The sequence below is a fragment of the Thamnophis elegans genome, chromosome 9 (assembly GCF_009769535.1).
Source record: "Thamnophis elegans isolate rThaEle1 chromosome 9, rThaEle1.pri, whole genome shotgun sequence".
NCBI classification, from domain to species: domain Eukaryota; kingdom Metazoa; phylum Chordata; class Lepidosauria; order Squamata; family Colubridae; genus Thamnophis; species Thamnophis elegans.
This window is the reverse complement of record NC_045549.1, coordinates 65,614,162-65,628,681: the sequence shown is the minus strand read 5'-3', so window position 1 is coordinate 65,628,681 and position 14,520 is coordinate 65,614,162. Positions and strand designations below refer to the sequence as shown.

The following is a 14,520-nucleotide window of genomic DNA, read 5'->3' as shown; positions in this document are numbered from 1 at the left end:
AGGGTCTTAGCCACTGAGCCACCGTGTCCTGTTTATGTTTAGGTCATGTTTATGTTTTCGAGAGACTAAGCACAGCAAGAAGTATTTCATGTCATTTCTCCAGCAATCAAAAAAAAAAAAAGAACAGCAGGCTGGTATGAATTATATCTCTATAACTGGATCTTGAGAGTCAGACTGAGTTTTCTCCTAAAAAAAACTTTTGGAAAGAAACTTTATAAGTTTGGAAAGTTATCACTACCTCTGATCAGGCACCAAATCCCTTTGTTAGGTTATTTAGTGGTTAGGGCTTTGGAGTAGGAACAGACTTATTTTTGACTTGAAATCAGAGGTGTCATCTGAATTATATACATGAATTGGCTTTCATTCCAAATACACCCCCCCCCCCAAACTATTATTAAATAGAATAATAATCTGCATGAATAAAATGAACTTTTATATTTAAAATGAAATGATTAAAACTAGCAAAATATATTAATTATCCTTAAATTTGTTACGAGAATTGAAATAAAGTTGTGTGTTAATTTTTCAGTGCTTGGAGGTTGCAGCAAAAGAAGTCAACATTTAAGCACTGAATCTGAAAGAAGATATTTTTTTTCCTGGCGCACCTCCTTAATAAGCAACTTTTCTAAGGTATATTTTCCAGATTATTATTATTTTTTTTAAATTAATGCTGAAGGCATTAGATGCTATTTGTTTAGCAGTTCCCTGAGGCTCCTTGTCTCAACCAAGCACTATATAAAAATAATATTCAGTCTTTGGTAGCAGATTTATAGATCAAAGTTGCGGCTTTAAAAAAAAAAAAAAAACGCTCCGTCTATACAAAACAGGGATTCCGTATTGCCAGATAAAACCAGCGACAAGTGAAACTTGAAAGATCTGTTTGTTGATTTAAGATCAAATTCACATTTTTAAAATAATAATTGAACACTGCTTAAAATGTCAGATGGCTTAACGGCTCACAACCTCTTACAATGTCATTGTTAAGAAACCTACATTATTGTGAGGGAAAGCCTTAGGTGATCTCCATCAAAGATTCTTGGCAAAGATTAAGGCCACCTATGGAATCAAGAGTTTTTGCCAGGTCTTTTACCCATTCAAACTCCCCTCCCACCAACTATAGCAACTATTGCGTGATTGTTTTAAAATTTATTCTTTTTTTTGCTCCTTTTTTTTTTTTATCCCTCTCCAAATAAGGTTTTTAGGCAAATGTGAGTGGTTTGATTACTTGCTTAGCAGCAACACAACATTTCATCAGTTCCAAGCTTTAAGCCTTTGGTGATAACATTCACAAAATTCACCACTCCAGTTCCACTGGATATACTCCAACAAGGCAAGCTGTGCAATGGCCGATTTTCCCGCTTTTGAACTTGTTCGTTTTTAGGTTATTTTCATGGTCTTGTCTTGCTTTTATGCTTTCTTGAACAGACGAAACCAATCCTTCTACTGAGAGGTAAACAACGCTGTCAGCGCCTGGGAGAAGGAAAAATGTATCATTGAAATTGTAATATTTTTAACGGTGACTAAATTGCTTACTGTGTTTTTCAGACTATAAGACGCACTGGTATATAAGATGCACCAAGATTTCGAAGAGGTAAGTAAGAAAAAAAAAGGTTTTGTCCTCCCCAGCCCCCAGGAGCACATTGCAGGCTTCAGCAGGGCTGGGGGAAGGCAGAAATTCCCCAGTTTTTGCAAAAAACGGGCAGAAATGGGCCATTTTCTGCAAACAACGGAGGTATTTTTGCCTTCCCCCCAGCCCTGCTAAAGCCTGCATAGTGCTCCTGCGGGCTGGGGGAAGGCAAAAATGTCTCAATTTCTGCAAAAAATGCCCCGTTATTTGCAAAAATGGGATGCGGGGGGTGGGCTTCGGGAGGCCAAAAATGGCTTCATTCAGTGTATAAGACACTGAATGTTGATGTCAATATTTCTACGCTCTTTTGGGGGGGGAAGGTGCATCTTATACTCCAAAAAATACGGTAACTCAAAGATTTTCTATAGTTGGATCTTTAATAAAATACAGTAATTGGTAATTGCACCAACTACTGACTTCACATGTAGGGGAAATTTGTACAGGTAAAAAGCCTTCATTTTCCTTTACATTGTCGATTTCAAATTTTTATATTTTTGGTATCTTTTTATCTCTGCATCTTGGGTTTCTGTTAATTCAGTTACTTGATAATGCTTGTTAATCATAGTTCAATCAAAAGAATGAAACAAATGTGTTAAAATGTGTTAAAATGTGTTAAAGTATGATATTAATGTTTTATTTTCCAATGACATTCCAACTGTAAAAAAATCTTATTTTCAGGAAGAAAAATCCCAAATATTAACAAGGACATGACATTTTAATTAGCTAATTAGCATTAGCTAATCTTGATTTTTCAAATTGAAAAGTTTGTTGAACATTGTTTAGATCAGGGGTAGTCAACCTTTTATACCTACCGCGCACTTTTGTGTATCTGTTAGTAGTAAAATTTTCTAACTGCCCACAAGTTCCACAGTAATGGTGATTTATAAAGTAGGGAAGTAACTTTACTTTATAAAATTTATAAAGCAGAGTTACAGCAAACCCCTACCGCCCACCATGAAAGCTGGAACACCCACTAGTGGGCGGTAGGGACCAGGTTGACTACCACTGATTTAGATCTACCTAAGGCAAAGATTTTGGCTTTATATGTCAAAGCACCTGATATGCCCAAATATGGGAGGGAGCATATTGCTCCCTAGGAGCCTTCCAGGCAGGAAACCATGGTGCTTTAACATAACACACACACACACACACACACACACACACACCGTATTTTTCCGAGTATAAGATGCTCCGAAGTATAAGACTCATCTAACTTTTGGGGAGGCAAACAAGAAAAAAAATCTACATCTGCCTCTGCCTCCCAGCAATTTGCCTCCTTGCAACAAACAGCCTGTTTCAGTTTAGCACAGCCTGATTGTCGGGCCTCCCGACGATCAGCTGTTTCAGGCTGCAGGGATTGCCATAGCTTATTTTTGGCCTCCGCATCCTGTTTTCAGCCTCTGCATACCCCGTTTTCTGCCTGTTCTGGGCAGCAAGGATCGGAATGGGCAGAAAATGAGGCACACAGAGGCCGAAAATGGAGTGCGCAGAGGCGGCAATAGGCTATGGCTATCCCTGCAGTCTGAAACAGCTGATGGCTGGGAGGCCGATCCAACCGACAATCAGCTGCTTGTTCTAATCAGGCTGAAGCTGAAACAGGATATTTGCTGCAAGGAGGCAAATTCCTGGGAGGCAGAGGCCAAAGGGTGGGGGCCGGGGCTACATTCAGTGTACCCAAATTTTCACTTTCTTTTAGGGGGGGGAAGTGTGTCGTCTACTCCAAAAAATATGGTATAAATTATCTATTCAAAATTAAGCAATTGATTTTGATTGGCCTGTTCTAATCTCAATAAATGAGAAGAATATTGAAGTTCAATATGTCTAGAAAATTTAACCCTTCATTTCAAAAGAGAGCTAAAAAGACACAGGTGACAGGCAGAGAGCATTGCTCCACTAATTTTCAAAAAAAAATCTTCAATGCTTTACTCTAATAACCACCAACACAACTGTATTAATTATAGCTATAACGATCTCTGCTGTAATAACTCAGTTTGACTTCAAGATTAAACCTGGCTGCCCGAAGTCTGAAACTTTTGCTCGGATGAAAAATAAAAATATTTTTACCTATGTAGCCCGCTAGGTCTTTAAATTCAGGCCTGTTTGCAATAAGTTCTTCTTTTGTTGGAATGTTTATTCCCATGTAACACGGAAACTTTATTGGAGGTGAAGCCACACGGATGTGCACCTGTGAGGGAAAACGCTATTATGATACTGGCAGTGTTTTAATTATATCATAATTTGCAACGGGCGACTTGAGTCAACGTTAGATCCTACAAGGATAAGGGTAAGAACAGAAGACACTGTTGAAGAATTGACTGGGTTTGTCTTAGTAGCAAGAACAGTAGTGGTTAGAAGCAGAAGAGCATTGAAAGAGAAACAGTTAGTGATGAAATATCTCTTCTCCTTCGTCTCCCCTGATATGCACACTTACCTCCTTAGCACCAGATTCTCTCAATAGTTTAATTATAGGGGAAATAGTGTTGCCTCGCACAATCGAATCATCAATAAGGACAACTCGCTTTCCCCTGAAGTTGTCTGACAAGACTCCAAATTTTTTGGCCACTCCCAGCTGTCTTAACCTCATGTTTGGCTGAATGAAAGTTCTTCCTACATATCTGTTTTTGCAAAGCACTTCAACGTACGGTAGGCCACACTGAAAACAAGCAAGACACAAAGATCAAAGTACATTTTTTTTTTAGTGCAGCGATTAAAACCATTTCCACATGAAATACAATTGGTTTGCAATGAACTGACTTTAATTCATCCCTTCGAACTGGCACAAAGGAAAGACCAAGTGCTCAAAATCTGCATTAGTACAATTTCCCCTATTTTTTTTTGGTGACACCATTTATTCATTTGGTATTCTAATTCAGAGTAAAGGTAATAGGCATCCGAAGTATTTTTTTTTAATCATTCGTGTTTTCCCGATGTTTTGATTTCTATTGGGCTCAATTATAAACAATAATTTTTTGAAAAAAGTACAATTTAAAACATACCTTCTGTGCATAGCCGAGGGCTGCAGGAGTTGCAGATTCTGGAACTGTGCTAACCAAATCTGCTTCCACTGGGGCCTCAATAGCAAGCTGCTGACCGCATCTCCTTCTTACAGAATATACCATCTGGCCTATGTGAAGAATGAAAACGTGTGTGTTTTTGTGCTGAATTGGCCATAAGTCTCTCTTCTGATTTTAAAATTACACCTCTAATAGAGGCGCCACTTTAATTTAACTTTCTGAGAAGCGTCTTTCAACTATGAAGGTCATAAACACTTGACCTAATACATTTGGTTAATTTTAATTTACATAGCAGCTTCCATATTAGGCATCCAAGGGTCTATAATAGCAATACCGCCTAGGCTTGTACACCGCTTCACAGTGTTTTTACAGCCCTCTCTAAGCGGTTTACAGAGTCAGCCTATTGCCCCCAACAATCTGGGTCCTCATTTTACCCACCTCGGAAGGATGGACGGCTGAGTCAACCTTGAGCCTGGTGAGATTTGATCTGCCAACTGCAGGTAGCCGATAGTCAGCAGAATTAGCCTGCAGTACTGTATTCTAACCACTGCGCTATCATGGAATTGTAAGAGCAAATCCAGGAAGCCAGAACTATACTAGTCCTTGACTTACAACCATTTGTTTAATGACCACTCGAAGGTACAACGGCACTGAAAAAGTGACTTATGACTGTTTTTCACCATTGTAGCATTCCCCAAGGTCATGTGATAAAAATTTGGACACTTGGCAAATGGTTCATAGTTATGATGGTTTCAATGTCCTCTGTGTGTGTGTGTGTGTGTGTGTGTGTGTGTGTGTGTGTGTGTGTGTGTGTGTTTGTCTGTGTGTGTGATGTGATCTTCTGACAAGCAAAGTCAATAGGGAAGCCAGATTCACTTAACAAATGTGGCAATAAAGGTCATAAAATGGGGCAAAACACACATAACAAATGTCTTGCTTAGCAACATAAATTTTGCACTCAATTATGGCCATAAGTCGAGGACTGCCTCTACAGTCTTTAAGTGAGATATCTTTAAAGTTGGCATAGCAAACACGGAATCATGAAAGCTATAATATAATGGGATCTTTCCACCCTCATTTATATATTGAGTTAAATTATGCTGAGCTTCATGGCAGGGTTTGAAATGCTACTTCTAGATTTCTCCCCACCTGTGCTAAACGGCATTTTACAAGACAGTCACGGCTGATCGTTTCCAGACCAAGTGCTCAAAGCACATGCGCACGCCAATGTGCACATGCCCGAACCCCCAAAATGCAATGTGCGCATGGCCCCCGCACATGCACCCTGCCTCCCCATGAGCATGCGGCCCCCTGCACGCCTCCCACCCCCCGCACATGCAATCCCCTTGGGAGTGCCCCCTGCATGCACAGGAGAGATCTGATGACCAGCTGGCCAGAGGGACGGGCACGCACATGCACGGTGGAGCTGAACTAGGGCGATGGCTCATGTGCCCACAGAGTGGATGCTGTGTGCCACCTGTGGCCCGTGTGTGATAAGTTCGCCATCACGGTTATAAGGTAAGCTGTTAACTGACTTGCCTACTATCGCTTGTTTATGCTTGTTTTCTTCTATTTCTTTCTGAAGCCGCCTCCCAATCTCTATTCTTCACAAGACAACTTTCCACCCACCAATACTACAATTCCCCCCCCCCCTTTTATGAAAAGAAAACAAAGGAATTGACAAAGAACTGAAATGCCTTTCATGCTAAACGATGTCCTATTGTTAAATAATCCTATCTAATTCTGCACATATTACGAAAGCCTTCCTTCTTGATTCTACCACAGGGTTAACACTCATAAAGTGTGTTTCGTGACATTTCTCGAAAGTACCCGATAAAATGCTAAGATTTGTTCGGAAAAGCATCATAATTTTTGAAATCTAAAATAATTCTACGACAGGGTCAACACTGATAAAGCTTGTGTTGTGTCATTTCTCTCAAGTACCCGGTAAGATGTTAAGGTTTGTTTAGAATAACTTCATAATTTTAAAAATCTAAAATAATGTTATCTAAATCAAAGATGATTTGGGGATATTTTACCTTCAAAGATGCTATCTGGCCTTGCAAAGTACACGTATTCAAAAATGCAGAATGCTGCTGGATCTCCTTTAGGCCTCGGTACAATATCCAAAGTTTGGACATCATGTCTGGATATTTTCACAATCTCTCCAGGCATGACTTCCCGATAATATCTTTAAAATATAGTTGCATGTGTTAAATATCCCAACTGCTTTGCTTAGAAACACTGGTATTTGATTACAGAGAAATATCATTTTCAGATTGGAAAAACAACAACATGTTTTTTCTAAAGAGCAAAGGTATCTACAAAAATCTATATTTATTCTTTATTTTGTCAGATGCTTTTGATTATTATTCTGCACATATTACTTATTCAACTTATACCTCCTTATAACGGGAAGGCAGTTTGTTTTTAAATTATCTTCTCAAGTTCTAAAAGAATTTACTTCTTCCTTGAAATTGAAAAAAAATGGGACAAGTTAAAAAGAAAAAAAATCAAATTTTCTTTGAGCATGCAAATGAAGCAATTTCAAGAACAAATAAAATATTTTCTTATTCTATATGCATAAGCAAAAGCATATTTAGAGCTTGATAGTTTTTTCATGATTAGTTTTCACAGATGAATTATTTCTTTTTTTATTTTTTTTATTTTTTATTAACAAACATGTAAAATACACAGATACAAAACCTAGGCGTACACCACATTTACACAATACAATACGAACAGGAGCTTCCTGTTCTTTCTAATAGCAATTATCAATCAATACCGCTCACCTTATATTATTTCCCCTTCTATTGTATTTCATTTGGATTTCACCATTCTTAACCAGGTGAATTATTAGATTATGATGAATTATTTCATTACTTATCTTTTAAGACAGGAGTGACAAACTGGAGACCCATGGGCCAAAAGCGTCATTCACAGTTTACGTCTACCCCAGCTAAGCGAAGGCAAAAACTGTTGCAATACGTCACGTGATATGAATATGACATGGCGAGTTTGACATCTATATTTTAAGAAGTGCCCTAATCCCAACACTGCAAAACGATTCAGTGCAATATTGAATTTATTGCTTTAAAACTAAATACTGCTGTACTCCAATATGGTAGATGCAGTGCCCAGTTCTTGCTTAAACAATGAAGAAATTAGTAATCTGCTTTTAATTGCTTTTAAATAAATGAATTATGAACTTACTCTGCACCAATAGATAAAAAGCTACAGGATTCTGAAGAAACTACCCAGCCTTCAGTTTCAGCATTGTTTTTCCCTGTAATAAATTCAACAAAAATTAAAGAAATGTCTTAATAATTCTAAGAATCTTATTTCTTTCCCTTTAACTTTACACACAACATTTGCTGTGGTTGCAACTGCTGCTTTCTATAATAAAACTGAAGAGGTGAAGTAGCCTACTTAAACAGGCAATAGACACTTGCAGGATGTAATAAGTATACTTGGATTTTCCAAAATACAACAAAATGCCTGTTCACTAACAAAATACATTATCTACACTTTGCTGTGATAGCAGTATGAAAAATGTATCTGTCTATAGCAAATATACAGTGAAAGGTATGAAAAAAAAAACTAATGTCACATTAGTTAGCCTAGATGCCAAAGATTCTTTTCCAAAATTTAATTCATAAAAGTTCAAATAATTCTAAAAAATATTTAAATTAAATTTTTAAAAACATTTAAATTAAAATGTACATTGATACATTTGAATATGTTCTTATTCTCGGTCAGGAATACCAAAAATATTTATTTTCAAATATTCCAGATGTCACAGACTAATCATAAACATATCCACTGAATATGTTTTACTTTACAATTTAGTTTAATACAGCACACAAGTGTATGTTACGTTTACTGAAGAATACGTCAGAAACTTAAAGATAGGTGACCTTCCCTAAACAAAGTGCAGCAATTACATTTTTCAGGTGAAAGGATAGATGGTTCACTGATTTAAAAAAAAAAAGAATTTGAGAAAGGTAGTATTTTTTAAAAATGAACATACTTTCAACTATAGTTCTCAAAGGGATATATTACACATAGGGAAACCATACCTTTTCCACTGATATCACCTACTGGAACAAGGCGGCCGATACAAAGAGGACGGTTGCCATAGGGATCACGAACCGCATAAATAATGTCTTTATGCATCATCAGAAGTGAATATGAAGTGGGGGTTTCATTCATCAAATTTTTAATCCTGAAAATAGAAAAGCTAGTTTAATACACTCATTACAAGAATTCCAACAAGGGTGGGCTGGGAGTTTGACCTTGCATAAATGGAGGTCTGTTTTACTGATTTTAATTCTTCTCTCGTGAGCCACATGATTTACCTGGCCACCCAATCTGGTGTATCATCTTCCTCTAAAGGTGGGGTGAATGCCAACAGTTGAGTGATGAGTTCGCTATCAGAACTGGTAGACAATCCCACTCCATGACGCATTAACTGCGTAACAAAAGACAAAGGATTATTATAGATAATTATAGTGCAGTCTCTCTCTTTCCCCCTTCCCTTGGTGTGTGTGTGTGTGTGTGTGTGTGTGTAAAGTCGGCAGAGTGCCAATGGGGACAGCATAATGAATCCAGATGACCATGTAATGAATTTAGCACTCGGTGCAGATGGTAAACTTTTTACTCAGCATGCAAAAAGTGATGTTATGGTTATATTGATTGTTACCAATATAACAGACTAACAACATAGGGTAGCACTGTGTTAAGTTATAGGCTGCCTTCTAATGGGAACTGAAACATTTCTTTCTATACTAACAATAACAAACATGCTTTGATCAAAGATACAGAGACTAAATCAGGAAGTAGTTGCCATTTCCAGTTGTATGGCTCCCCCACCCCCACCCCCAAATTTTGACTATGAGACCCTGCATTTCTGGGAAACAACACAGAGAGTTTTGGGAAACTTTAACAAAAGAAAAGAGTCTTCCATTTTTCAGAGAACAGGAAACCGTAAGCAACTCAACTTGAGCTGCCCAGATACACTCAACTGGCTGGCTCACTAGAGGCACTAGCTGGCTCACTAGAGGCAACGGCATATTGGATCACTGCTACACCACATTAAAAGGTGTGTACCGCTCTTGGGAGAGAGTGGCTGTCTCTCTGATCATTGCATGATCCACCTCCCTCCCTCCCTCCCTCCAGGCAGAAACTTAAAACTGCAAAGCCTATGTTCAAAACAGCGAAGTCTCGCATGGAGGAAGCAAAGTTAGAACTTTAGGCTATGCAGACTGAAGTGTTTCTGAAACTGTTTCAGAGGGTTCGGATAAATTCACTGATACTGTGCCATATGACTTAGCTTCTGTATGGACCCCTGTGTGCCTACCAAGAGCTTGCATACACAATATACCACTCTATAAAGCCCTAGTAAGACCACACCTAGAGTACTGCATCCAGTTTTGGTACCGCACCATAAAAAAGATGTTGAGACTCTGGAGAAAGTGCAGAGAAGAGCAATTAACAGGGTTAGGGGACTGGAGACTAAAACATATGAAGAATAGTTGCAGGAACTGGGCATGGCTAGTCTAGTGAAGAGAAGAATCAGGGGAGACAGGATAGCAGTGTTCCAATATTTGAGGGGCTGCCACGGAGAGGAGGGGGTCAAGCTATTTTCCAAAGCACCTGAAGGCCAGACAAGGAATAATGGATGGAAACTGACCAAGGAGAGATTCAACCTAGAAATGAGAAGGAACTTTCTGACAGTGAGAATAATCAACCCATGGAACAGAAGTTGCCTTGAGAAGTTGTGGGGCTTCATCACTTGAGATTGTCAAGATTGCCATTTGTCAGAAGTGGTGTAGGGTCTCTTGCTTGAGCAGGGGTTCGACTAGATGACCTATAAGGTCCCTTCCAACTCTGTTAATCTGTTAGAAGCCTTGGTTGACAGCTACGTTCAAGCAGCTATGTTGTGCCAAAGAGGAGGCCTTCAGGATAGGGCCTTCTCTGTGGCGGCTCCGGCCCTTTGGAACAAGCTCCCTGCAGAGATTCGGACCCTCACCTCTCTCCAGGCCTTCCGAAAAGCCATTAAAACCTGGCTGTGTCGGCAGGCCTGGGGCCGATGAGTTCCCTTCCCCTCTCAAATCGTGTGGCTGTTGGTTGTTTTAAATGCCCTGTATTTTTTGTTGTAGTTTTTGTGTTTCCCTTCCCCTATTTGGGTTTGTGCGCCGCCCTGAGTCCCGCCGGGAATAGGGCGGCATATAAATAAAATCCTCGACTGGATTTTGTACAATCAGGCCAGAAATGTATTAACAAGGGAGATCAGAGTAGTAAAGAGAAGCTACTCCGAAAAGCTGAGAAACCAGTTCTCAGCTGTTGAACCAGCAACTGTGAGGAGAAGCCTGAAGAACATCATTGTAAGGGATTTCCCTTCCTTTACTGAAGATAACTGGCAACTGGCAGATGACCTGAATGTGTTCCAATGTAGGTCTGAGAGGATGTCAGTGTAATTTATTGCTACCTTCCCCATTTCAGATACATACAACAGCAGCCAAATCTCCAATACCTATGTCATCCCTCTGCCCCCCCCAACCTCTGGTGATCTTGGAAAAAGCTGTGCAAGCTCTATTTCATAGACAAAAGATCAGAAAAGCGCCAGGCCCAGGTGGAGTAATTCCTTCTTGCTTGAAAACCTTTGCTGAACATCTGACCCCCATCTTCACCAACATCTTTAATGAGTGTCGTGGCACGACAGTGGCCAGTGGAGCTGGCAACAGAGTTGGAAAGTGAGGAGGTTGGGGAGGAACATGGGCCAGTCCTGGGGGTGGGGAAAGCTCAGACGAGGGCTCTGCATCAGAGGCAGAGATGGGACCAAAGCCTTCTGGAAGTTCTCAGCTGCCTTCGGAGCGAGACAGCAGTGAGGCAGAGGAACAGGTGGAGCCTGTTCCCAGTGGGTGCATGCACAGGGCTGCCAGAAGAAAAGAACAGTTAAGAAATCAGGGTCGACTTGGGAGTAAAGCCACAGGTGGATGGTGAATGGCCCCTCCCAATAGGAAATAAAAGAGAAGTGAAAGAGGTGTGGGCTTTTGCCAGAAACAATTCGTTAGTTCATTTCAGGACTGTGAAGATCTGTCCGTGAAACTCAGAGACTCTGTGCCAATTCTTTCCTTGCACTGCACTGCATTTGGAAAATGTTTACACGGCAGCGTTCCAAGCTAGATAAGGTCTGTGGTCATAAAGTCACCTTTGAAAGACTGCTTGCCAGGCCTTTGCTGAATGTGGATGAGAGGGATTCACATTCGTTTAATAAAAAGGGTTTTGTCAGGATCAGGAATCTGTTTTGTGCTTTTGGGGGAAGCTTAGTTCAGAACAATAAGTCACTGGAGATGTGTCATGTTCCTTCTTGCTTCAAATGCTCTATTATCATCTCAGTTCCTAAGAAACCTTACATCAGTAAGCTAAATGGCCACAGAAGTTATGAAGACCTTGGAGAGGTTAGGGCTGGCCGACCTGAAAATCATCACGGATCTGCTGTTGTGGTTTGTGGTTTGCCTACCGAGCAAATTGACTGGCAGATGATGCTGCTGTCAACATGCGCAACACTTTGCAACATCTCGAATCCCCGGGTACCTATTCAGGGCTCCTTTTTGGAGACTTCAGCTCAGCACTCAATGCAATCATTCCAGAAATTCTTCACTCTAAACTGATTTAGCTAGCTGTGCCTGTCCACACTTGTCAGGTAGATTATCAACTTTTTGACAAATAGGAAGTAACAGGTGTAGCTAGAGAAAATTGCATCGACAACCCATGCAATTAGCACAGGCGCCCCCCCCCCCCCCGGACTGTGTGCTCTCCCCATTGCTATTCTATATACCAATGACTGCATGTCTGGTGATCCCACTGTTAAAGTACTGAAGTCTGCAGGCGATACAAGTGCCATTGGACCCATTTGAGACAGTGAAAGGGAGGTTGAACAACTGCATCGTGGTGCAGCTGTAACAATCAGGAGCCAAACATACTTAAAACTGTAGAGATAAGAATGGATTTTAGGAGGAGCCCTTCTATTTTACCACCCCTTGCTATATTTAACAGCACAGTATCAGCAGTAGAATCCTTCAAGTTTTGGGTCTCTTTAATGTCCTGGGGTTTGAAATGGACACCTAACATTAGAACCACCATTAAAAAAAAACCGCAAGAAAAAAAATGTTCTTCCTGCATCAACTCAGAAAGTTCAGTCTGTCCCAAAAACTATACAGTTTTACAGAGCAATTATTGAGTCTGTCATCATGCATTTCTGTAACTGTTTAGTTTGGTAAACAGTAATCAAAGAGGACAGGTACAGATTCCAATGAATGGTTAGGACGGCAGAAGGAACAATTGTAACCAGCCTGACTTCCATAGAAGACTTTTATATTACATGGGTCAGAGAGCACATCCTGGACATTAATTGTTTCAACTCCTCCCCTCAGGACGACAATACTAGACACAGGGTGTTCTGACCTAGGCTTCCCAAGAGCCTGAAGCAAACTCCTTGTCCTGAAAAACACCCCTTTTATTAATTGACTGTGAATTCTGCTCATTCACATCCAGCAAAGTCTTTCAAGGGACAATTTACAGTCACAGACCTTACCTGGCTTGGAGAGCTGACAGGCCGAAATCTGCACAACTTGGCAAGGAGTCTGGGAGAGTCACGAACCAATTAAGTGAACTAATTGTCTCCTGCAAACTCCACTCCCCTTTCGCTCCTCTTTTATTTCCTCTGGGAGGGGCCATTTGCCGTCCACCTGTGGCCTTACTCCCAAGTCGACCCCTGTTCTTTAGCTGTTCCCTTTGTCTGGCCATTCTGCGCATGCGCACACTGGGAACAGGCTCCAGCTGTTCGTCTGCCTCACTGATGTCTGACTCTGAAGGCAGCCGATAACTGGCATACGACTCTGGCCCCCTCTCTGCCTCCGACACAGAGCCCTCATCAGAGCCTTCCCCAGACTCCAGGACCGGCCCATGTTCTTCCCCAACCTCCTCACAAATCTGCTGTGGCGGGCCACAACACAGGGTAAGGTTTTCCCCTCATGTCATCACTCTGCTGAATACCTAATTCTCACAGTGAAGTCTAGTGTTTATGTACATTTACCTATGTTGTATGGCTCATCATCATCATCACCTTTATTTTCTTCAATATCCGCTCTTATTTGTATTACGATTATTATTACTCAGTTGTTTTGCATGTACACTAAGAGCTTCTGCACTGGAGAAAAATTATTTTTGTATCTAATTGCACTTCTGTTATTGCTACTGCTGTTATGTTCTGTTCTATCCTAATGCAATTGACCGAAATAGATCAGTGTGCTTGAATGGAACAAGGGGGGGGGGGGGGAACTTGGATCAAAAGCTAGGATCAGAAAAAATTTGTATCCCACATTTCTCATTCACAAAAAAAACAAAGCCCTCTTGTGAGTCTGTAAGACTAGGATTTCTAATTTTAAATTTAATGTCACTGTCTTAATTAGTATAGAGCAGCAGTAGAGGTACTGGACTAAAAGAGAGATAATCAGGTTTGAGGGTCTCCTTAGGTATGGAAATCAATTTGGTGATTTTGGGTTAGGCAGTTTCTCCCAGCCCTAGACTAGGAAGTTGAAAAACATCTTATCTACCAACTTGCACTGGATCAGCATAGTAAATAATGATATCTAGTCTTTAACTTATCAATTTATTTTTGACTGGCACTGACAGCCACCCAATTCAGAACAAACGAATGAAGAAATCTACAGTGGATTGATTCAGGTTGATGATAATTATATATACTAATTATGGAGGAATAGCCATAGTTGACTAATAGTCAACACATTGTATGCAAATTCTCTCATTTCTACCAATGGGATGTTAAACGTGCATCTTCTCAGTCATATTCAG

General features: G+C 40.3%; 1 protein-coding gene across 1 annotated transcript in view; it reads right to left on the bottom strand.

Moving 5' to 3' along the window:
- Window positions 1–274: 274 nt before the first annotated feature.
- PPAT (phosphoribosyl pyrophosphate amidotransferase) overlaps window positions 275–14,520 on the bottom strand; it is a 61,326-nt gene continuing 47,080 nt past the window's right edge. Inside the window, exons 4-11 of the mRNA XM_032224600.1 lie at window positions 9,000–9,112; window positions 8,721–8,866; window positions 7,855–7,927; window positions 6,681–6,832; window positions 4,624–4,751; window positions 4,059–4,280; window positions 3,692–3,812; window positions 275–1,470 (exon numbers count right to left, since the gene is read on the bottom strand). Of these exons, the coding sequence (XP_032080491.1) occupies window positions 1,295–1,470; window positions 3,692–3,812; window positions 4,059–4,280; window positions 4,624–4,751; window positions 6,681–6,832; window positions 7,855–7,927; window positions 8,721–8,866; window positions 9,000–9,112 (1,131 nt within the window). The 3' untranslated portion in view covers window positions 275–1,294. The remainder of the gene's footprint in view (window positions 1,471–3,691; window positions 3,813–4,058; window positions 4,281–4,623; window positions 4,752–6,680; window positions 6,833–7,854; window positions 7,928–8,720; window positions 8,867–8,999; window positions 9,113–14,520) is intronic.